Raw genomic sequence first — 20,862 nt, 5'->3', positions numbered from 1 at the left:
GACTCGACATGGAACTTCAACGTATGATGCAGTACTTGCGGAAGCTTGGGCACTTTATTGGCCCGGGAATCATGGTGTCAGTTGCATATATGGATCCAGGCAACTACTCTACGAGTGTTGCAGGTGGGGCTCAGTACAAGTACCACCTTCTATTTTCAATATTTGTTTCGAATATCTTTGCAGTGGTATTGCAGTGTCTATGTGTGAAGCTTGGTACGGTAACCGGGCGTGACTTGGCGGAGAACTGCCGACGGCACCTCCCACGAAAGTTAAACTACGTGATGTATGCATTTGCAGAGGTTGCGATCATCGCGACAGATCTTGCAGAGGTGGTGGGCACAGCAGTGGCGCTACAGATATTATTTGGTATTCCTCTCATTTGGGGGGTACTGCTAACAATTTTAGACGTGCTCTTGATTTTGGTGTTCTACCGACCCGAAAAACAGACAATGCGGGAGGTCCGTATGTTTGAGTTCTTTGTGAGTATATTTGTGGCTGGTACTATGGTGTGTTTCGTGTTGGAGCTCTTCAAGCTCTCTGTTCCGAGCAAACTGGAATTGTTCCGGGGCTTTTTGCCGTCGCCTGTACTTTTCAAAGAGCAGCGAGCCATATTTATTTCCTTAGGAATACTCGGTGCAACTGTGATGCCACACTCATTGTATTTGGGCTCGGCGTTGGTTAAGCCAAGGGTGCAGGAATATGACATCAAAAAGTATGGGAAACTTAAGGAATCGGGACCTTCGTTAGAGGCTATCAAATACACATTGAACTTTTCATATGCTGAATTAATTGTGTCGCTATTCTTCATTGCAACATTTGTTAATTCAGCTATTTTGATAGTTGCAGGAGCGACCCTCTTCGGAGAGCCGGAAGCAGAGGATGCGGATTTGATTTCCATTTACCAGTTACTTTGTAAAACAATATCGCCAGCTGCTGGCTTGATTTTTGCTCTGGCTATGTTGTTCAGCGGGCAATCTGCTGGGGTAATATGCACCATGGCCGGTCAGATTGTCTCATCGGGTTTCTTAAAGTGGAATTTGGACCCCTGGATTATCAGGCTAGTTACAAGGCTGATCGCCATTGTTCCGTGTTTCATTGTAGCCTTATTCATGGGAGAGAAAGGCATTTCTAATATTCTAAATTTGTCGCAAGTGGTACTCTCGCTGATTTTACCTATTGTGAGTGCGCCATTGATATACTTTACATCCAGTAAAAAGATCATGACGGTGGTCGATCATGACGGGAATGAAGATGACCTCGATGAACCTTCCGAGAGAACAAACTTGGTGACCATTAAGAAACCGTTTGTTGACTACTCGAATGATAAATGGTTAGCATATGTTTCCGTTGGGATATGGGCTCTTATTGGATCTTTGAACTGCTACCTAGTTGTCTCATTCCTGCTGGGTGCTGATGTGCAGTTCTGATATAGACAATTACATATACTATCTTCCATAAAGCATATTGATATTCACTCATTTTCGATAGTACTTGGGTCTTTTTATTGTTTGGAAGCGTTGAGCAGCTTAAATAATGGCAGACGCTGCAGATTTTCTCGCAGACACATATTTCAGCTTTAGGTTTTCGGCAACAAATGTTTAACTTGACAGATAGAAAGTATAAGCTGCGCCGTCAAATCTAAAAATATATATATCTTAAATACATATTTATATAATACAAAAGATTTTTAAGCATAGATAAGCCACCTAATCTATAGTTCCAATCGATATTTCATTTCTTATACTTCTTCTTTCTATTTGGGTAAGTTCTCACCACGGGTATATTACCAGCATAGTTAGCTTGTAACACTGGAAACTCTTTGATGTATATTTTTGGGAATTCCGCAGCCTGTTGAGCCAGTATAACCTCCTTCAGCATGCGCTGAATTTTGAAGTAAATCTTCGTCTCTTCCGAAGTTGGCTTTGATACTTTACCAGCTTGGATCCTACTCCGTTTCATCTGCTGTAGCTGGAGCAAGCATTTAGAGATCAACTGCTGATGCGTGTTGTTACGGAAAGCCTCCAGTTCATCATCATCTATCTCATTGGAAGGCGCCCATCTGTATAGATGCTCTAGGTTGACATTGACGGACTTTGGCGTATATGTGTTAGTCTTTTGTTGTTCTGATGGTTCCACAGCACTCACAGCATCATTTTTGTGCTGCTGTGCAGTACCTCCATTAATCAAAGCTGCTGATAGGGTTGAGGTCACAGGTACCTCGGGAATATTTTCAGAATCATCAATCTTGTCCTCCTGTTCCTTGCCAGCCGACTCATCCTTCTCCTTGTCGACGCTATTATCCTCCTCTCTGGTAGTATCCGCTTCCTCAACTTTATCGTGAACTTCCTCTATAGTAGCTTCAGGTTCCCCAACCTTACCACCGTTCTCCTCTTCTCTCATAGCATTAGATTCTCCGTCTCTAACGCCCTTTCTGAGCTTCCACAGCTCGTGGTAGCTGGTGCGCTCAAGCCATATATCGCCGATACGAGAAGAGTCCACCACAGAGCCGTTTTCTGTTATCGTTGGGGCAAAGGATTCATAGCCACCATACTTCAGCCAAAGCGTGGTCGGCAATGCATACCAGTTTGGATGCAAAAACTTCGTCATCATCTCAGTTGGGGGGAGGGTCGGATCCGGTATATTACTTGTATTTGCTGCCACAAACCCCAGCTTATTGCTCAGGTGCAGACCTGTGTGAGGAATAATCTTTGTTACCTCAAAATTGCTGTTGGGCAGGTCCGGCGGGCGCTCGTCGAGCGGCGAGCTTGAAATCGTAGAGGAAAACAGATCGCCGAACTTCGTTGAAATGTGGTACGATTCTACAATCGGCAGCGTGTAGCTCGTGGATATCTTGATGAAGTCCTTCGAGATGATGTTGAAGAACTCCGTCTCCTCCTTGCTCTTCACATAGGGTTCCGCGTGCACCAGCATCGCGCCGTGCTTGTAGCACTCGCGCAGCAGCAGCTCAGTGGCAAACTTGTAGAACTTGTCCACCATCTGGTAACTGCGTGTGCCCGGCGAGTAGTACTGGATCAGCATCGTGCTGACCAGCCGCACGTCGTGGTACAGCCGGTACAAGCCGTCCTTGCTGCGCGCGTATTCGCCCTCCTCGAACCGCTGCCGTATGTTCGTCAACGCCAACTGCTGCTCGTCTATCTGGGCATCCGCGTCCGCCCGCCCGCGCAGGAACTCCACATAGCTGCTGTATATCCTTGTGGGCTCCGACTCGAAAAACTCGCCCGGGAACTTTTCGTCAATGACATTGCATTTCGAAGAAGCACTGGTTTTAAATTTTTGTTAGTTGTTCTGTCTGTCACTTCACCATCAACGAACTTTTCAACACATACGCTTCTAGAATCGTATACAGGTCTTTGAAAATCTCCTCTTTTAATGAGTCTTCCATCTTTGCGTCCCGAAAGCACTTCGCGCCTATATCAGCTCTCACTGCTTCAAAATGACGCCCATTCAAGAATTCTCCAAATATCAATCACCGTGTTGGAAGGAGCGATATCGTTAAGCTAGGAGGTGAAGGTTGAGGCTCTGAAAAAAAAGTCCAGATGTCACAATAGACGAAATTAGTTTGTCGTCGGCTTATATAGACGATATGTAGGTGGCGGCTATTGGGAGACGGTGTGTGCGCTGAGCTGGGCCTTGGTTAGTATCTTGGTGGTCAACCAGCGCCCATTAGTACGCTTCTGGTGCACGGGTATGGGATTCAGGTCCCAGCCAATCTTGGTGTCGCTGTCCGCGGCCGCGCCGAAGCGCGGAGTGACGTAGCAGTAGCGCTCGACGGCCGAGACAGTGTGGGGCCGTAGTCCCTTGGTGATCAGCGGCTTGCTATAGGTTAACAGACAGCCAGAGCGAGCGACGTTGGCAAGCGGTGTACTCTTGATGTCGCACAAGGGGCGCATGCGGACGGTGCCGGTCGCAGAGCGGTGCAGAGAGTGGTAGACGACGTAGGCTGGCGGCAGATCGGAGGAGGTGGCAAGCACTGAGGCGCTGTGGACGTAGACAAAGGCGTCCGAGATGGGACGGGTATAGCGGGCAAGCACGGGCAGGTAAGGGATGCCGGTCAGCGCTGCGCGGTTCGCGAGGGGGGCGTCGTCAGGGTAGAGCAGGTCTGCACGTGCGGCGACCTGGTCAATGAAGCCTGCGGCGACCATTTGCTTCAGCAGACGCAGCTGCGTGGGTGAGGGCACGGGGACGCGGAGCTCTTCGTCGCGGATGGCCACGGCGACATTGTCACGCGAGGTGTTGGCGCGGATGATATAGAGCACCTGTTTGCGGAGCTTGCATACTTCGTCCATGACCTTGCCGCGGAGGAAATGGTCGTGCAGAAACTGGTTGCGCCGTTCCGTAGGTACATAGTCCAGTGCACTGACGGCGCTGAGTAGCCGGAAGACGTCGCTGTGTGGGTCTAGTTTGCTGAACTTCGCCCTGCTCTTATGGAAACGCGCGCGCAACTGGCGCTTCTGTTCATCTGAGCCATGCGGCACACCGCCATCCTGCGCATCTACTTGGTCGATACCCAGCTCGTTTTCCGATATGAATGGGTCCCCCACAGATAGGATACTGACGATGGCGACGATGTAGGGAAGGCAGCCTTGCTCGTCACTTACAAGCAGCATTTTTGCAAAGCGAGGGCTGAGCGGGAACAAAGACATCTTCCTGCCATCGGCGGTAATGCGCTCGCTTTCATCCAAAGCGCCCAAGTGCTGCAGCAGTTCTACTGCCTTACCCAGGGCCGTGCGCTCAGGTGGTGTTGGGAAGGGGAAATTGGTCACGCGATGTATAGACATGCTCTTCATCTGGAGTACCACTGTCTCAACAGGCATGCGGAGGATTTCTGGACGTGAGAACTGCTGGAAATCCCTCTCGTAAACAGCCGAGGAGTACAGCCGGTAGCAGTGACCTGGCCCGGTACGACCTGCTCTACCACTCCGCTGATCGGCAGACGCCTTACTGATCCATTCTATCTCAAAGCTCTGCACACCACTCTCCTCATTGTAGTTCCGCTCCTTGGACCGCCCACAGTCAACTACATAGCGCACTCCAGGGATCGTCAGAGAGGTCTCAGCGACATTAGTCGCAACGACACATAAACGCGAGCCTTTAGGAGGGTCTGCGAACACTTTCATTTGCTCTTTCGTGGGTAGAAGAGAGTATAATGGCAACACATAGAGCGGATCATTTTCTGATTGGCCCTCCTCCAACTCTTCTTCAAAACCCTCTTCCTCTTCTGAATCTTCTGTATGCTCTCCCTCGGCATCCGATAGACCATCATCGTACTCTTCTTGCGAAATTTTGACACTGAAATCTATGTCTTCTACCTCCATGTCTGTTGTCTCAGGGTTGACTTTCACCGTTGGAAGCTCCGATTCCATCTCTAGGCGTGTGGAAGCGTTCTTTGCAAAAGGGAATTCATTTCTTAATCGCTTTACCATGTGTGTAATCTCCTGCTGACCCGTCATGAATATCAGGATAGCACCAGGCGGCAACCTTCTATGTATCTTGCAAGTCTTCTTGAACGCCTCCTCGGCATAGTCGAATGATGTCTTCCTGTTGAAGTGGATTGCGACAGGATATTGTCTCGCCTCGACTTCAAGAACTGGAGGGGGTGTTGCAAATAAGCTCGAGTTTTCACTGAAGTCTGCAACCCTCAGAGTTGCTGACATGATTATCAACTTCAATTTTTTGTTCTTGACTGGATCAACTGAGTGTTCTTTGGCCCGTAGTTTAACGCAACGGCTTAACATACCTATCAGAATGTCCGTATTGATATTTCTTTCATGGGCTTCATCGATAATGATACAAGAATACTTGGTTAGACGGAAATCATTCATCATTTCTCTCAGCAGAACACCATCCGTCATAAATTTAACTCTCGTATCTTCCTTAGTAGTGGAATCAAAACGGATCTGGTAAGCAACTTTGTCACCGTGATTCCCAAGTTCACTCCCAACACGCTTAGCCATGGATACAGCCGCCACCCTTCTAGGTTGTGTGATGGCGATCATACCTGGCGTGTCGGGAGCATCGGGATGCCCGTAACCGGATTCGTAGAGAAACTGAGGAACCTGTGTTGTTTTACCAGAACCTGTAGCACCACAAATTATAACAACATCATTGTGGTGAATGGCTTCCATAATTCTATGCTCTTCTGCAAATACAGGAAGCTGCATGCGAACAGCCTGCAATGTGTCTGGTCGCTGAACATCAACAACGAAAGCCTTACGCGTGGAAGACTCATCTACCGGCACATTGTCAGCCTGGAGACCATCATCTAGATCTTCCATCCTAACACGAGCTTCTACTTTATACTCCAGAGTAGGCAGCACATACTCCTTATCACGGCCCTCTATCCGCTTCATCTCACTATTGGCCCATTCCTTGAATTGCTCGCCCACCTTACTATGCTTGAACTTGTCTATCTTATTTTCTGGATCAGTATCTTCCTTTGATGTATCATCTTCGGGCTGAGAGTCATCCTCAGCTGCTGAAGAACTATCGCTTGTCTCAACGTCGTCATTAGACTCGCTCTCTGAATCTGATGCAAAGTCATTATCATCGTCTTTTTCATGCTTACGTCGCTCTTCTTGCTCAAGACGCTGTCTCCAGTTATACTTCTTTTTCGATTCGCGGGACTTACCTTTGTCAACTACTACTGCATTTGCAAAACTGAAGCCAGAACCAAAACCACCAAACTTGGCGGGCCGGTTATCAACGAAAACACTCCTCTGCGGCGCATCTACTTCATCATCTTCTCCGCTGTCATCGTCGCTCCCGCCTCCTGAAGATCCAGAGCCATCTGCGTTATCTGCCTCCCAGCTACGCACCTTATGCTCCTCATAGAGGACTTCTCGGGTCTGCTCATCGCCTAGCCCTTGCTTCTCAAGTTTGAGCGCCTCAGCAAATTCCTCTTTCCTTGTCTTGCGCCCATGACCAAGACCTTTGCTGCTCGTCAAGATCGATGTATCAATCTTGTAGTCCTGCAGTTTTGAGATGATCTCTTTCTTCTCCTCGCGTTTCAGCTGGTGCTCGATGAACTTTTCCAGCCTCTTCTTCTTCTTACGTGAAATCTTGGTTTCCTTTGGTGTGAACAGCTCCTCCAATTTTCGCTTCTTCTGCTCTTTCTCCTCCGCAGTGAGTGCTGGAAGTACCTCTGCATTAGGGTTCGACGTTTCCTCGCCCTCAGGATGGTCTGAAACCTGCTCGGAGTCATCATCGTATTTTGTAAACTGCTTATTTCTGATCCTTTTCAGTTCCTTTAGCTTTGCAGCCTGGCCTGCTCTGGCCTTCTCATTCCAGCGCTTTCTATACGTACCCATTTAATCTTGAAAGACGAGTGAATGGCCCAAACAGTGCGTGAAACGACAAAATCCAACGCCAAGTCTGCACTAGCTTTACCAATACTAGTTGATGATGGCGATGAGCTGCCTTGCAAATGGTGAAAAATCTTTAATCACCTAAAACGACAAAAGACGCACTCCGGAAGATATTAAAAGGCTACCATTATAGGCTACTACTGCTGGAAAGAGGAGCTGCTGGAGCGTACTGGGGTGGTATACCCGACGTCACCATAGTTCATGAAGTCATCAAGTAGTCCCAGTGATGAAGGCGACCTATATGGCATTTTGGACAAGCCCAATATCAAGCAGGTGCAATTCGGGCTAGGTAAACGGTTCAAGACATGGTATGGAAGCGCGGTATACTTTGCACGGGACAAGCGAACCCTAGGTTACAAGGCCAAAAATGTGGGAATGTGCGACCGGTCTATGGATGAGAGTACAGAAGGAGGGTTCTGGCTCGATGAACTATTTGTTTGCGAGTATTGCTTCAAGTACTACGATCGGCCAGATGAGTTGGTTGGGCATGTGAAGAGCTGCCGGTACAAGCTTCGACTACCAGGTCGAATCAAATACATGAGCCCTGAGTATACCATTCGGAAGGTTAAAGGAAAGAAGCACGAGCTGTTCTGCCAGTGCATGTGCTTATTCACGAAATTATTTCTCGATAACAAGTCCGTGTACTTCAGAATGACCAGCTATGAGTTCTATATCCTATACAATACTGAGGGCCGCGAGCCTCTGGGCTTTTTTTCCAAAGACTTGTATTCATACAATCGGAATAATTTGGCTTGCATTCTGGTATTTCCTCCTTACCAGCGGCGAAACCTTGGAACTTTGCTGATAGATTTTTCGTACCGGCTATCGAGAAATGAAGGCATAGTATCAGGGCCTGAATTTCCATTGTCACCTTTTGGATTGATTGGGTATCTAAAGTACTGGTCATTTGCTATAGTATGGCATCTAACCGAGGGTGAACTGTCTAACTTGCACAAAGTTAGTTTAAACGTCATCTCTGAAGTAACTGGTATCCGGGTCTCCGACGTGATCATAACATTGAAGCATCTACAATGTCTCACAGAAAATAACGAAATTCTGCTCCCCGTTATTAGAAGGTGGGCGAAGGAGCTGAAAGTTGACAGGGGGTTTATGATACAAGAACAATATCTCTTATTGAACGATTAATTAATTAGACATTGAATAAGATATATTGTATTTAAGACACTCATGCAAACAACATTTTGATTTCTTCAATCCTGCTACGTCTTCTTTCCTCTTCATCTGCATCAACAAATTCACCAAGTGATCTCTTCTTCTCCTGAATACGCAGCATCTTTTCCTCTATACTATTTTCGACAATAAAACGGTATATTTTGACAGTGTTGGACTGACCTATCCTATGAATTCTATCCATAGCCTGATCTTCCATACCTGGAGACCACCACGGATCCATGATAAATGCATGCGAGGCGCAAGTGAGGTTTAAACCAACTCCGCCGGCTTTTAAGGATAAGAGAAGAACTTTCATCTTTACCAAACTCTTTTCCGTGAATTTGGCCAAAACATTAGATCTTTCTTTCAAATCCAGACGACCATCAAATTTGTAGATTTCACATATATCGGACGCAAATGATTGTCTTAGCTCATTCTCTAGTATGTCCAGATACGATGAAAATTGGGAAAACACAACGACCTGTTCGTTCGCAGACGTATCTTGTAGATGCTTCAAATGCCTGATTAGTGCTACAATCTTGGATGATTTCTTGGTATTACTATACGGCACGGGCTCCAATTTGCCATTGATGTCTTCTAGCTTCAATAAATACCTGCTTTCCACTGCCGCCCTACAATTGGGACAGATGGTCTCACTACCTTTCTTATTCTGGAATTGAATGTATTCCAATAAACATGACTCACAGAATGGATGACCACAGCGTGTAAATACCACCGAAGTTAATGGAGAAATGGCTTCACAGGTGCAAATGGAACATTCCAAATCTTTGAGGGCATCGCTATTTGGATATTTGGTCTTAAAATCTTCAATGAAATCGGGCATACCTTCACTGGAACTGCCTGGAGACTGTGAATCCTCACCCAATAATGTAGATATATCTGGTATATCATTAATTAATTTCATGTTCTTCAAGTCCTCATCATTTTCATCCTGACTGCCCAGAAGTTTGAAATGACAGCACACCTGGCGTAGTCTCAAGATATGGAGCAAAATAGTGGAGTATTTCTTAAGTAAATCGCCGCGAGCCAGACTTTCCTTGACGGAATGCTCGGCTTTGGACAGAAAGTATTTGTATAATCCAGCTTCTGTGTCACTGAATCGAATCATCTCTATAACGACTTCTTTCGGTGGAAGCTGAACAAGAGGGTTTCCATCTTCGTCTTTCATATTCTTTGTCCGTCTTAACAAAATTGGGCCCATTACTGCTTGAATAACCTCAAGCGCAGAGCTGTAATCTTTCTTTTCGAAAGGGTCGGAGACAAACTGTCTCCAATAATCAATTTTGCACCATGGTTCAAAATTCATGAACTTGATAAGGCTGAAAAGGTCATCTAGCCTATTCATTATCGGTGTTCCAGTTAAGACCCATTTACGCCTGGAAGTTAGCGCCATAACCGCTTTTGAAGTTTTTGTCGTCCTATTCCTTATATTATGACCTTCATCAAGTATAATACGGAAAAATTCAACAGAAAATAGACCTTCGTTCGATGCCTCATAATCAAATTGTTGTAGCTTAGACCATTCAGTCTGTACCACACCATATGTTGTGAGAACCACAGAAGGGGGTGATTTTTGCTTTACTAGCAAGGTCCTCAAGTTACTAACATTGCCTGCGTAATATACCTCACAATATAAACCATTCCCATCGTTTACTCTCACAAATTCATTACGCCATTGAGGAAGAAGAGACATAGGCACAACTATCAGGGTAGTGCTAGCTGTATATGGCTTTACGGTGCTGATGCCTAATTCCAAACTTAGGTGCCCAACAGGCGGTTTCTCCTGAGCTGTTGTTAATAAATGTTTAGTATCAGAAGGTACCATGGTAATAAGAGCTAGAATAGAAATAGTTTTACCAAGTCCCATCTCATCTGCTAATATACCGCCCTTCAATATTGATTTAGAGATTGGCTTCACGAGGGAAAACTCACCTGTATGCAGGTTGGCATAAAATTTATCTGGAATATCAGCTTCGAGGGAGACATATGTAGTTCCTCGTGACACATCCCAAGATGTGTCACGAGGCCATTTAAACATTCTCCACATGGGATCCATTGGTCCATCAGCCAAGGCATCTTGAGACCCTGGTTCTAATATTGCATGCTCACGTTCTCGAAGAAGCATCCAGGTAAGACCTTGCTTTTGGTAGCGACGTAGTTCCAATTGAAATTTGTCAACAGGAGGTGTTGTTTCCCGCAGCTTAAAGATTGATGCAGATTCTTGAGTGCTTCGATAGAAGTTACGCAGTTGGTTCAAATCCATATAATCATCAGATGCTGTGGGACTATTTACAGTAGCATCTGTGATTGATTCATCCTCTTCAAGATCGTAAAATTCGGGCTTTTCTGGTACCAAATCAGCACCTTCAGCTAAAGGCGTCATATTCAAATTCTTAAAAAGCAGCATTAGTGCTCGGTTTCGTTGTTGAAACTGCTCATCTTCTGCTTTCCCGGGCAGTGCTGGATCAAAGAGTAATGATGTGACAAAGCAATCAAGACGAACCACAAATAAATCACCGACACTCAGTCTCTTACTATTGCAAAATATCATAGTAGCCTTAAATTCAACTCCAGGGGTTTGCAACAGCGTATGCAGTATTTCAGATATATCTTCCGGAAGCCTTCCCAATTCACGGGAGGAGGTCGCATCACAGAATCTTACATACTGCGAGAATCCGGGCTTCTTGCGGCTCCTGAGGCCACTGTTATTCGGCTGACCACTGGTGCGCCTGATAAGTAACTCAGAGCCATATTTCAAAGGCTGTGCAGTAGGGCGCGTGGCCATAGCGTTCACTTGAGTAGATCCTAAGAATCGCCGCCAACAACAAAGCTGCTTCTTCCGTTTCAAAATGGGGAGACCCCCTTCGCTCGCACGTTTGATTTGATTCGAGACATGCCCATTCACTATGGTATTTTGGGAATTCTGCGTTTCTGTATTTAAGTCGTCGTGAGCATCTGAGCATCCTTTAGTTTCTTTACCCTCGAAGTGTTGTTGTATAGCCTTGCTGAGACCATCCTTTGAAGCACCATAGCTGTTCCAGTAGCCTTCAAGTATATCATCGGGTAGAGCTCCCAGGACTTCCTTTAAGTTTGTTATAAAACGTGTTTTGTCTTCGATGACTTCGTCATCCACATGGCCATCCGGGCCTTCTGCTGTTTGTATGAATAGGTCAGAACCTTTATCGTCAGGTATTACATCTAAATCCTGCTGGAAGAACCGTGGCCTTTCACCATCACCAGTTCGTTGCATATCTATCTATATCTTTGCTGCGGAGCGAAGTGTAGTAGGAACTCTTCTAGCTATTCCGCCGCGTTTATCGCCTACACCTCATAGGGAGAAAACTAATTAGACGTCCCGTGCAAAGCACGAGAGCCTAAGGTAGCCCTGATTATCAAATAAATATCTACTGGTGATAAAGTCTGGCGACCTTTTCAAGACTGGCCCTTTTGTTTCTGTCAGGCAGTTCATAGCATTGATTTATGGAGGTCTCTGCAAAGCAAACTTACTATCACACGGAACAACAACTGCCACTTCGCGCAAATACAGGTTTCAGCACTAATACTAGGAAGTATCCAATATTAGGCAATGGGAGCTGTCAATATTCCCACATGGGCACGACATAGCTTTGCAACGGTACTTATACTGCTTCTGTTAGCCTTTTCGTTGATTTTACCGGTAGATGTAATAAGGAGGGTATCACAGATGCCGCATGAAATATTGAATACAGCTATTATTGTGGGTGCAGCTATCACGCTACTAATAACGTTTACTTCATTGAGCTTTGGAAGATTACTGGTCCATCGATCATGCATGCAGGATATCCCAAAACGGTACGTGCCAATTACAGAACGCGACCTGCCAAATACACGGATCCGTGGAGAAATATATCATAAACTTGAACACTGTAAGCAACTTGCTCATGATTTTTCTACACCTGAGACGAGGGTTGTGCATGCGGGACTGGAGCCACCCGCGCATGTCGATCACTGCGGGGATGACATGCTGCCACCGCTACTGGACTATCAAGCATGCGTTAAGATCATTGCTGATAGGTTCAAGTTTCAAGGAATACTACTCAACAAATATATGCTAGAACCGAAGTTGGGCATGACATTCGCCGCGCAGCTTCGAAGGACTGTATCAGAAAACGATTGCGTAGATCGCAACCAATTAGAGGAATTCATTACCTTATATGAAACTATCCGATATAGTGGCCATCCTGTAACTAGAGGTAAGTTTATCCGATTTATGGAATTATGCCTGCTCTTGGTCGACTTTTCCTTACTGACACATAGAGTTGACACACCACCTTCTGGCGAGCCAAGTTCCACGACGGACTCTGCTACGAATTTTAATGCCCATGTGCTTTATTCACGCACGGAGGAATCCATATCTCAGTCCAGCGCATAATACTGGGATAACTAGCTCGAATACGTGGTTTACTACTATTAACAGAAGTATCTTACTGCTCTGATTGTAATTGAATCTTTTGGCGGGGATTAGGGTAAAGAAAATACCTATAATAATAATATACACAGTTTTTACTCTCATAACTCGCGAATTTCATTAAACCACTGATCCAATTGCTTTCTGGTTGGTTCATGCGGCACAGCCTGCTCAAGACCTGCGCTGAATTTGTCCAACAGTACAGAATACTCATCAGAGTACTTTCTTAGGATACTCTTGATGAAGCCAACTGCGCTTTCATACTTCCAAATTAGGTCTAGGCGAGCCAATTCATCCACATCGAGCATTGTCTCATTATCAACACTTGGTGCCACTATCTCCTCATTCGTACCTAGTTGGGAAACAGTGTCGTTTATAATCTCCAACAAACGCTCGAATACAAATTCAAACACACTGATATCACTGGCTTGTTGTAGGGCTAGCTCTGTTAATGTCCTAAATGTGGATTCTATCGAAGTTGCATCCACCAACCCCAAATTCTGCCCATTCAGGTCGGTCAACGAGAAGGTCAAAATGGACTTTGCAGTGACCAATTCGCTATGTTTAAAAGAGTCAACAATTAAGAAACCATTCTGAGAGTTACAGTTCCAGTATCTGATAACGGCTTCGATAATCCACTGCTCTTTAACTTCTGGAGGGACTTCCATTTTCTCCAAGATAGTAACTAGATCGGATTTCGCGTCTGAGATATACTTATTCGCATGCGACAAGGACCTGTTACCAGAGTAAACCAAAGCCTGGATCAATAGCGTCACCGTAAATCTATTAAAGTCGGGAATCTTATCGCCATGAGCAGATTTGATATCCTCCAATAATGATTCTAATTCTGATATATTCTTTTCTAACGGTTGTTTGTGAATATAATCCAAAATAAGTTGTACCTTCTCGTGGAAGGGGAAAACCTCGTTCTTAAACAACAAATCATTATCCTTTATGACCTCAGGATCAAAGCTGAAACCCTCAAAGAAAGATTGATAGTACGATGCTAACTGGTCTTTAGAAATATAGGAAGCATCCAAATATTGTTTGAATTCAGGGGTCAAACTATCTTCAACATCAGGCCGGTTAGATGTCAACCGTAGTTCCTTTCTGATCAAGTTTTTGGCAAATGTAATCTTCGGGTTGTAGAAAGATTTAGAAAAGGCGATTGAATCCTGCTCCCATTCATTCCACTTCCATGAGAAATTGAAATTACTCATTTGAATAGAGAACCAATCCAAGTATCTCATTTTCAATTCATGATCCATGTTGTCCAAATTGTTATAGAATAATCTGAAAGCTCTCCCGAATACTGGAGCAATTGCTTTTGGTGAGTTTTGGCAGATTTCCACCAATAGCGTGTAAAAGTACGCGAAGGATTGCGTAACGGTGGGTAACTTGAAAATCAACCCCAAAATATTTTCAATAGCCAAATCTTCGATTTTGTAGGTTGACAGTTCGGGCATTTCATTGTGTTGTACTAACAATTGCGCAATGGATAACCCTGGTTCCGTGAAGATACCGGGTTTGAAGTATAAATCCAATGTTACCACCTGCCGTGCAACTTCATGTCTGTTGAATTCCAAGCTTTCAACGATGTCAACAATAATATCATCGAATAACATTCCTGTATAGGTGGTAATCGGAACAACAGTGGAGAAATCACCAACAACATTGGGTAAATATACTTGGAATGCTGTTCTTGGGGTCTTCCACATACTGTCCACCGATCCCAATCCCTTATCTAAACCGCTGAATGGCAATAATTTCTCGAACTCAGGAATAGTTAAAGGATCGTTGAACATTTGCTGTTCTATGGACGTAGGAAGTAAATTTTGATAGTCTGGGAATAAGTTCTTTAGCTCCTCCATATCGTTGGCCAAAGCGTTCTTGACGTTGGATAAGACAATCTGAACCCATTGAACAGGCTCATAGGGTAAGTTTTTGTTGTATTCTTTGGTGAGAGATAGGTCAACGGTCTTCACCTCATAGTTTGACTCGGCATATTGAATCAAATCTTCCACATTTGTTCTCAACGTTTCATCTTCCTTGTTGAAGAAAAACAAATAAGGAATATTCAACAAAGTGTTGGTATAAATAGCTTCTGAAAGCGGGTTCCTTGTGTTAGCATCGCTGCTCCTGTTCAACTGCACAGCTAGTTCGAATAACCGCTGATATACGTTGGTAAGCTCCGTTAACGTAATCACTGGGGATAACAAGGAAAGAAATCTTAGTGTTAGTTTTATCTTGTTCCATGGCCCTGTTTCATTTGATGTGACCTCGAAGTCATCTACAACAGTCATATCGAGCAAGTGTTGTAGCTTTTCATAAAAGTAGTTTATCACGCTTTTCCCGGCAGCTGGGTTACCTGAGTTGACCACTATGGTCAAAAGCGCAATCGCTGGCTGTTTATGGGGCTGCTCTAAGATTAGCGCGTTGAATGTGGACAGAAGAGCGTTGTTGAAGTATTCGTCGTTGCCGAATTCGTTGATAATAGCTTCGCTTAGAAATTTAATATCCTCCTCGAAGGCCTTGACCGACTCACCGATCGTTCTGATGTCGGGTAGCATATCTTTGCAAAGCTGGACCACAGGTGGCAGTCTTTGCCGCTTCGAGTAGCGTGGCCGAAAGTCACGGTAGCCATCTTCTTCTTCGTAGTCTTTGGGTAGAATCATGTCAGTATACTAGGGTCTTGGCAAATGCTGTGATCTATAACGGAGATTCACGCAAATTAAAACGTAGATAGCTTGCTAATCTGGGATCCAAGAATCTGGAGAACATATTTATACGCGTTTGACGTTACTACATCTTGCCACAAAACGCTTTGGTTGGAGCAAGTCGTTAAAACGACGACCACGATCGTTCACCTAGATTCCCCCTATCGTAACAAGCCACACATAACAAACATACCATATCTTCGCTTCATGCCGGACATTGTGTGCACGGTTCGGTTTAACCTCTTGTATATGTACAACAGCTGCTTATCACGGGCGGATATGTGCTAAATGTGCTACGTGCTTATTGATCCCTGCTACCTGAAAATTTTTTGCTGAGGTGTGCGGATGTTTCTCGGCATTCCGAGGGAACGTTTAACGCGAGAACGAAGCGCATTGACGGTCTATCCAGTAAGGTTGGATGGGCATGGTATGAGTAGGCATACACCTAGTTAAGCTATATTTGGATTATATACATAAGTGTTTATGGTCTATCTAATGGCTCCAGCCCCAGAAAATCATCTGATGGGCAGCCTCTCCTTGAGCGAGGCTATCTCGTTGTTCCTCTGCTGAAGTTTTTTCTCAAGCTGGTCTATTTTGTAGACCAACTCGAGATTACTGGGCCTCACACCTTTTTCGCTTAGTAGCACTTGCTCTTCCGCAATGAAGCGCTTGAGGCGTTCGTCATTTAGTCCCTGTATTAATTCGACAATTTTGGCCGATTTCTTACGCAGCTCGACCTCGAAATCCTGTAGGGAGAGATAACGCGAGTCGTCGTTCTTGTGCTGTAGAAGCAGCTGCTGTTCCAAGCGAGTTTCACGAGCGACAGACTCAACCAGTTCTTGCGATACTATGTGCAGCTCGTTCATGAGGTTTTTGTTAGCGTTCAGAATCGCCAGTTGCTCTGTAGAGACCATGACAGTCTTGAAGATCTTTTTGCCCGTGACGGCTTCTACCATGACAGCTGGTTCTAGCTCATCCAAACCGGACGAAAACAGCGGAACGTATGGCGCAGTAAGCTTGCCATTGGTATTTGGTACGACTATCTCTTCCGAGATGACAGACTTTCTATTATTCGGGACGGATCCACGTCTTGGCGGTACACGTTGCGAGGGGCTACTGATAGTTGATGAACCGTTTCCCATCATATACTCTGTGCGATCGATGAAGTGGCTGTTCGCACGGTTGCGGTTGCCCTGCGATTGGCTAAAACCAATGTTGTTCTCCTTGACTTGTGGTAGGTGAGCCAAAGACGAACTTGCAAAGATTGAATGGTATGACTTTTGTTTGTTGATTGGGCTAGCCCCATGAGAATCAAGGGTCGTAGACGTATCTGCACAGTTTCTGCCTGCAGGCTCTTTTGCAGACGTTGTTGTAGCATCTGGATCGGTGCTCTGTAGTGACCGCACACTATTAGAGATGGACTGTCTCCTAGACAGTTTTGGGCTACTGACAGCCGTGTCCACCCGGTTAGATAGGGGTGAGCCAGGCCTGCTAGTAATGCTATTCTTCCTTGATGATATTTTGCGTAACAAACTCTTGGCCTTTGCAAAACCGCCCTTTTTCTCCTTATGTGAGTCATTTGAGGAGCCTCCCTGACTAGAAGCTGTGGCAGATCTTGGCGAATGTAGACAAGGGTCAGTAGAGGGAGTATCTGGGCGCGCAGATTCCGACAGGGCCTGCAGCGGATGTGATTCTGACACCAGGTGCGGCTGAGGCTGGGAATACACTTCGCGCCGACAAGCACCAATGTCGCTCTCACTCGGCGGATCTTGCGATTGTGACCGTAAAGTCTCGCGTGTAGGTGACAGTTCTTGCAACTGGCGCTGAGAAGTCACTCTAGCAGGTGTCAGCTCCGGTGATTGGGGCTGAGAGGTCTGCTGGGTTGATGGCGGCTCCTGCTGACCAGCCTGCCACTCATTTTTATGTAACCGAGCAGACTGGGCGGGCGACGCCTCCTGTGCAGGAGTCTGTGAATTTGGTATCGGCGGCGAGCCTCTCGAAGAGTCTTCGTATCCAGATACATCTTCCGTGCGATATGTGTCATCACGGGCCACAGCACAGAAAAGCGAATTTTTGTCTTTTAAATTAGATTCGGAACTGTCGGATTCCCCTTTCTGATTTGGGCTGCTGGCCACATTACCCGAACCCTCCGTGGACTCCAGAGTGTCCGAACCTATATCTTCCAGCTCATCAGCAGAAGGAACATCACGCATCCATGGAAATGCGCTACTGAAATCGTCATCGGTATCCAGTGTTCTCAAACTGTCGATCAAAAGGCTGGACGGCTTTAGATCAATGACGGAGTCATCTGCAGATGATGAAGGAAGGGGCGACGCAGACAAATCACGCTTTTCTTCCGGTTCGATAGTTGGGTGGCCATGGTCCTCGGCCTTTTGTTGCTCTCGCTTTTCCGCGAGATCCAACTCTAGCTTTTTCAGCTCTTCCTCCTTCTCCTTGAGCGATTGTTCCTTCTCCACCAACAAGGCTTGTTCACGCTCGAGATAAGTTTGTAAATCTTGCTTTTTAGGATCAGATACCTTCAGGACGTTCATCTTACCGACACTGGGGTCCGGTTCAGCCGCGAAGGCACCTTCAGGGACTTCCGTTTCATACAATGTTTCATGTTCGCTAATAAATGATACGTCCGGAGTGGTGTTAAAACGGCCTGTAGCCTCATTGGGATACTGTGGCGCATTGTATGCGTGTTCCATAGGCATCCCCCCCGCTGGCGTTTGTCTAGGGTGGCGCAGCGCATCGAGATTCGAGTATGCTTGGCGCGAATGACTCTGCAACGACATACTGCGTGGCCCACCCAACGGAGGCTGATGCACTGGCGCATACATTGGCCCGATCATCCGCGGCTGCATCGCACGCTGTGGCGGCCCGTGGTATCCGCCCGAGACGACGGGCTGCGTCACAGGCGGTCCCACCTTCGGTGGGCCGCCGCGCCCGCCGAGCGACATGGTGCGTGGCCCGACAGGCCCAGACATGGCCATCGGCCCGCCTCGAAACCGGTTCACAGCCGCCGGTGGCGCGGTCATCGGCGAGCCCCACCCATTCCCCGGCAGCACGCCGGGCCCCTGCGGTTGCATCGGTCCCTGCGGTGGAACGGGGCTCTGTGGCACGCCCGCCCCCTGCGGCAGCTTGCCGTACGGCGCCGGCCCGAACTGCGGACGGCGGTTGTAGGACTGCAGCGACATGGCGCGGCCAGCCACGGCTGGGGGCCCGTAGCCCTGCATCGGGGGCTGGCGGTTCTGTCGCGCCATCGTGTTGAACGCCATCTTTTTCTGCGCCGTCAAGCGCTTCCTGTAGTCTGTGTTGTTCATCTGTCCCGCGCCACCCTTCGCCTCCGTGGGCATCAGCGTCGGAATCACCGTCATGTCGTCCACACCACCGCCGTACCCGTACTTGTGCCCGCCGTTGTTGCGCAGGCTGCTCAGGTCGTTCATCGACAGGTTCCCCATGTCGTGATCCCCCAGGAACACGTCTTCATCGTCGTCGTCCTCCTTGCCCGCCCCTCGGCGCCGGCCCTTGAAGAACGTGGTCACCGAGGACGTCAGCGACGCCGCCCTGCTGGCCCCACGCCCTCCGTAGCCCGCGTCCGCCCCGTGCGCAACCGCCGCTTCCGCGTCCCCCACCTGTCCGCTTAGGAGCTGGTTACGCAGCTGCGCCTGCGCAGAGCCCGTGGCCCCGCCACGTTTTCCGTTCATAGTCGCCAAGCCAGCTTCCATCGTCTGCTCGCCGGCTTCCTAATCCGCTCTGCCTGGTCGTCGGTGCTCCGATCGATATATCTTTGATGTTCAGCGCTCAAATGTTTAAACGGCACCCTGCTCCTGTCCTTAGCTCGCGCGCCCGGTTTCCAAAGCTCGCCTCTACGTCCGTGAAACGCCAGCTCGCTCGAGGCATCATCCGCACTTATTTTTGCTGATCATATGTAGTCGCTATTTCTTTTTCGCTTGTATAGGGCACCGCGCCGAGCACAGCCTGGCTGGGCCGGCGAGGTACAGCTATATACTCAGGCCTAGCGCAGGCGCGCGGCCGTCCGGGGCGCGGCCCACGAGCCCGTCGCCACCGCCTCGTCCGCGGCCGCCGTAGGCGCGGCCTTCGCCTCTGCGCGCGCCAGCTCGCGCACGAACCAGCTCACCGTGGCCCACAGGAAGGCCGCGATCACAGACAGCGCCATGAAGTGCAGGTTGCGCGTCGTCCACAGCAGCGCCAGCAGTAGTGCCAGCAGCAGCGTGAACGACACGTGCGTCGCGCCCACCAGCACCGGTGGCACGCCGGGCTGAAACACACTATCCCACAGCGCCTCGAAGAAGGACATTGTGGCGCGTGCTGAGCGCACGGGGCCGCGCTGCCGTTTTGACTGGCAAACTCATCTTGGACGAAGCCGCTGATATTATTATGCTATTTACGACTAGCTGCAGTGCGGTCAGGGTCCGACGCAGAGTTCATTATAAAGCGCCCAAGGCGAACGAGCCGATCATGGCGACACCCAGAGCAGCGCCGTACTTCCAGGAGACAGGGTTGGCAACAGCGCCGATGGCGGCAGCGCCGCTGGAGCTAGCGGAGCTAGCCGAGGAGGAGGACCCGGAAGACTTCGCACTCGCCGAGGTCACGGTGGTGGAGTTGTTGGAGGGGGCGGGGGACACCGCAGCTTGTGGGACTAGGGAAACACTAACAATTTGCGCCATTTTCGAGTCGTGCTGTCGGAAAGAGCACGAGCCTGAGATTCCCGGCGCGGTTACCTGCTTTTATAGTTGCGCGCCGACGGGGGCTGCGTAAAGAAACACCGCTGTGTGCGCGGGTGTTGTTTGGTTTGCGGCCAGCCAGCTACACAGCCTTCCCGCGGAGCCTCCGGAGCTGCCTGTTCGCGCGATCGCATGCTCCTAAAATTAGGCAAAAAACCAAATCTGATCCCGAAATGGAAGCGCCCAAAGAGGCGTCCGGCGAGGTAGGTGCATCATAGCGCCGTGACTTCGGTCCCTTCGCAGAGGGCCTTCGCAGGCAGCCAACGCTCCAACTTGGCGCGGAGATGTGGGGTTTGCGGCTGCTCCAGGTGCAGCAGGCCCAGCGGACCGAAGTGCCGGCGGTGTGCGCCGCGCTGACGGAGCTGGCG

The 20,862-nt window shown here is 47.9% G+C and overlaps 10 protein-coding genes across 10 annotated transcripts; 3 read left to right on the top strand and 7 right to left on the bottom strand.

Annotated features, from left to right (window-relative positions):
* Window positions 1-8: 8 nt before the first annotated feature.
* Window positions 9-1,427, top strand: SMF3 (putative divalent metal ion transporter SMF3; the record flags this gene model as incomplete). Its single annotated transcript, NM_211125.1, has 1 exon — window positions 9-1,427. One exon carries the CDS (start codon window positions 9-11, stop codon window positions 1,425-1,427), a length of 1,419 nt encoding a protein of 472 aa, NP_985771.1.
* Window positions 1,428-1,731: 304 nt separating this feature from the next.
* RSC58 (Rsc58p) lies at window positions 1,732-3,403 on the bottom strand (the record flags this gene model as incomplete). Its single annotated transcript, NM_211124.2, has 2 exons — window positions 1,732-3,280; window positions 3,348-3,403. The coding sequence occupies 2 exons, from the start codon at window positions 3,401-3,403 to the stop codon at window positions 1,732-1,734; spliced, it is 1,605 nt and encodes a 534-aa protein (NP_985770.2).
* Window positions 3,404-3,617: 214 nt separating this feature from the next.
* ECM16 (ATP-dependent RNA helicase ECM16) lies at window positions 3,618-7,328 on the bottom strand (the record flags this gene model as incomplete). The annotated part of the gene is made up of 1 exon (NM_211123.2): window positions 3,618-7,328. One exon carries the CDS (start codon window positions 7,326-7,328, stop codon window positions 3,618-3,620), a length of 3,711 nt encoding a protein of 1,236 aa, NP_985769.2.
* A 258-nt stretch (window positions 7,329-7,586) lies between these two features.
* SAS2 (histone acetyltransferase) lies at window positions 7,587-8,531 on the top strand (the record flags this gene model as incomplete). The annotated part of the gene is made up of 1 exon (NM_211122.1): window positions 7,587-8,531. The coding sequence occupies one exon, from the start codon at window positions 7,587-7,589 to the stop codon at window positions 8,529-8,531; it is 945 nt and encodes a 314-aa protein (NP_985768.1).
* A 40-nt stretch (window positions 8,532-8,571) lies between these two features.
* Window positions 8,572-11,829, bottom strand: RAD5 (DNA helicase RAD5; the record flags this gene model as incomplete). The annotated part of the gene is made up of 1 exon (NM_211121.2): window positions 8,572-11,829. The coding sequence occupies one exon, from the start codon at window positions 11,827-11,829 to the stop codon at window positions 8,572-8,574; it is 3,258 nt and encodes a 1,085-aa protein (NP_985767.2).
* Window positions 11,830-12,165: 336 nt separating this feature from the next.
* On the top strand, window positions 12,166-12,990 carry DLT1 (Dlt1p; the record flags this gene model as incomplete). The annotated part of the gene is made up of 1 exon (NM_211120.1): window positions 12,166-12,990. One exon carries the CDS (start codon window positions 12,166-12,168, stop codon window positions 12,988-12,990), a length of 825 nt encoding a protein of 274 aa, NP_985766.1.
* Window positions 12,991-13,127: 137 nt separating this feature from the next.
* On the bottom strand, window positions 13,128-15,961 carry STO1 (Sto1p; the record flags this gene model as incomplete). The annotated part of the gene is made up of 2 exons (NM_211119.2): window positions 13,128-15,685; window positions 15,937-15,961. 2 exons carry the CDS (start codon window positions 15,959-15,961, stop codon window positions 13,128-13,130), a joined length of 2,583 nt encoding a protein of 860 aa, NP_985765.2.
* A 297-nt stretch (window positions 15,962-16,258) lies between these two features.
* On the bottom strand, window positions 16,259-19,474 carry AGOS_AFR217W (AFR217Wp; the record flags this gene model as incomplete). The annotated part of the gene is made up of 1 exon (NM_211118.2): window positions 16,259-19,474. The coding sequence occupies one exon, from the start codon at window positions 19,472-19,474 to the stop codon at window positions 16,259-16,261; it is 3,216 nt and encodes a 1,071-aa protein (NP_985764.1).
* Window positions 19,475-19,764: 290 nt separating this feature from the next.
* On the bottom strand, window positions 19,765-20,067 carry PKR1 (Pkr1p; the record flags this gene model as incomplete). Its single annotated transcript, NM_211117.1, has 1 exon — window positions 19,765-20,067. One exon carries the CDS (start codon window positions 20,065-20,067, stop codon window positions 19,765-19,767), a length of 303 nt encoding a protein of 100 aa, NP_985763.1.
* A 130-nt stretch (window positions 20,068-20,197) lies between these two features.
* Window positions 20,198-20,437, bottom strand: NCW1 (Ncw1p; the record flags this gene model as incomplete). Its single annotated transcript, NM_211116.1, has 1 exon — window positions 20,198-20,437. One exon carries the CDS (start codon window positions 20,435-20,437, stop codon window positions 20,198-20,200), a length of 240 nt encoding a protein of 79 aa, NP_985762.1.
* Window positions 20,438-20,862: the final 425 nt, after the last annotated feature.

This window comes from Eremothecium gossypii, chromosome VI (genome assembly GCF_000091025.4).
Source record: "Eremothecium gossypii ATCC 10895 chromosome VI, complete sequence".
Classification (NCBI taxonomy): Eukaryota; Fungi; Ascomycota; class Saccharomycetes; order Saccharomycetales; family Saccharomycetaceae; genus Eremothecium; species Eremothecium gossypii.
The sequence above is the reverse complement of the archived record's forward strand: the minus strand, read 5'-3'. Positions and strand labels throughout refer to the sequence as shown.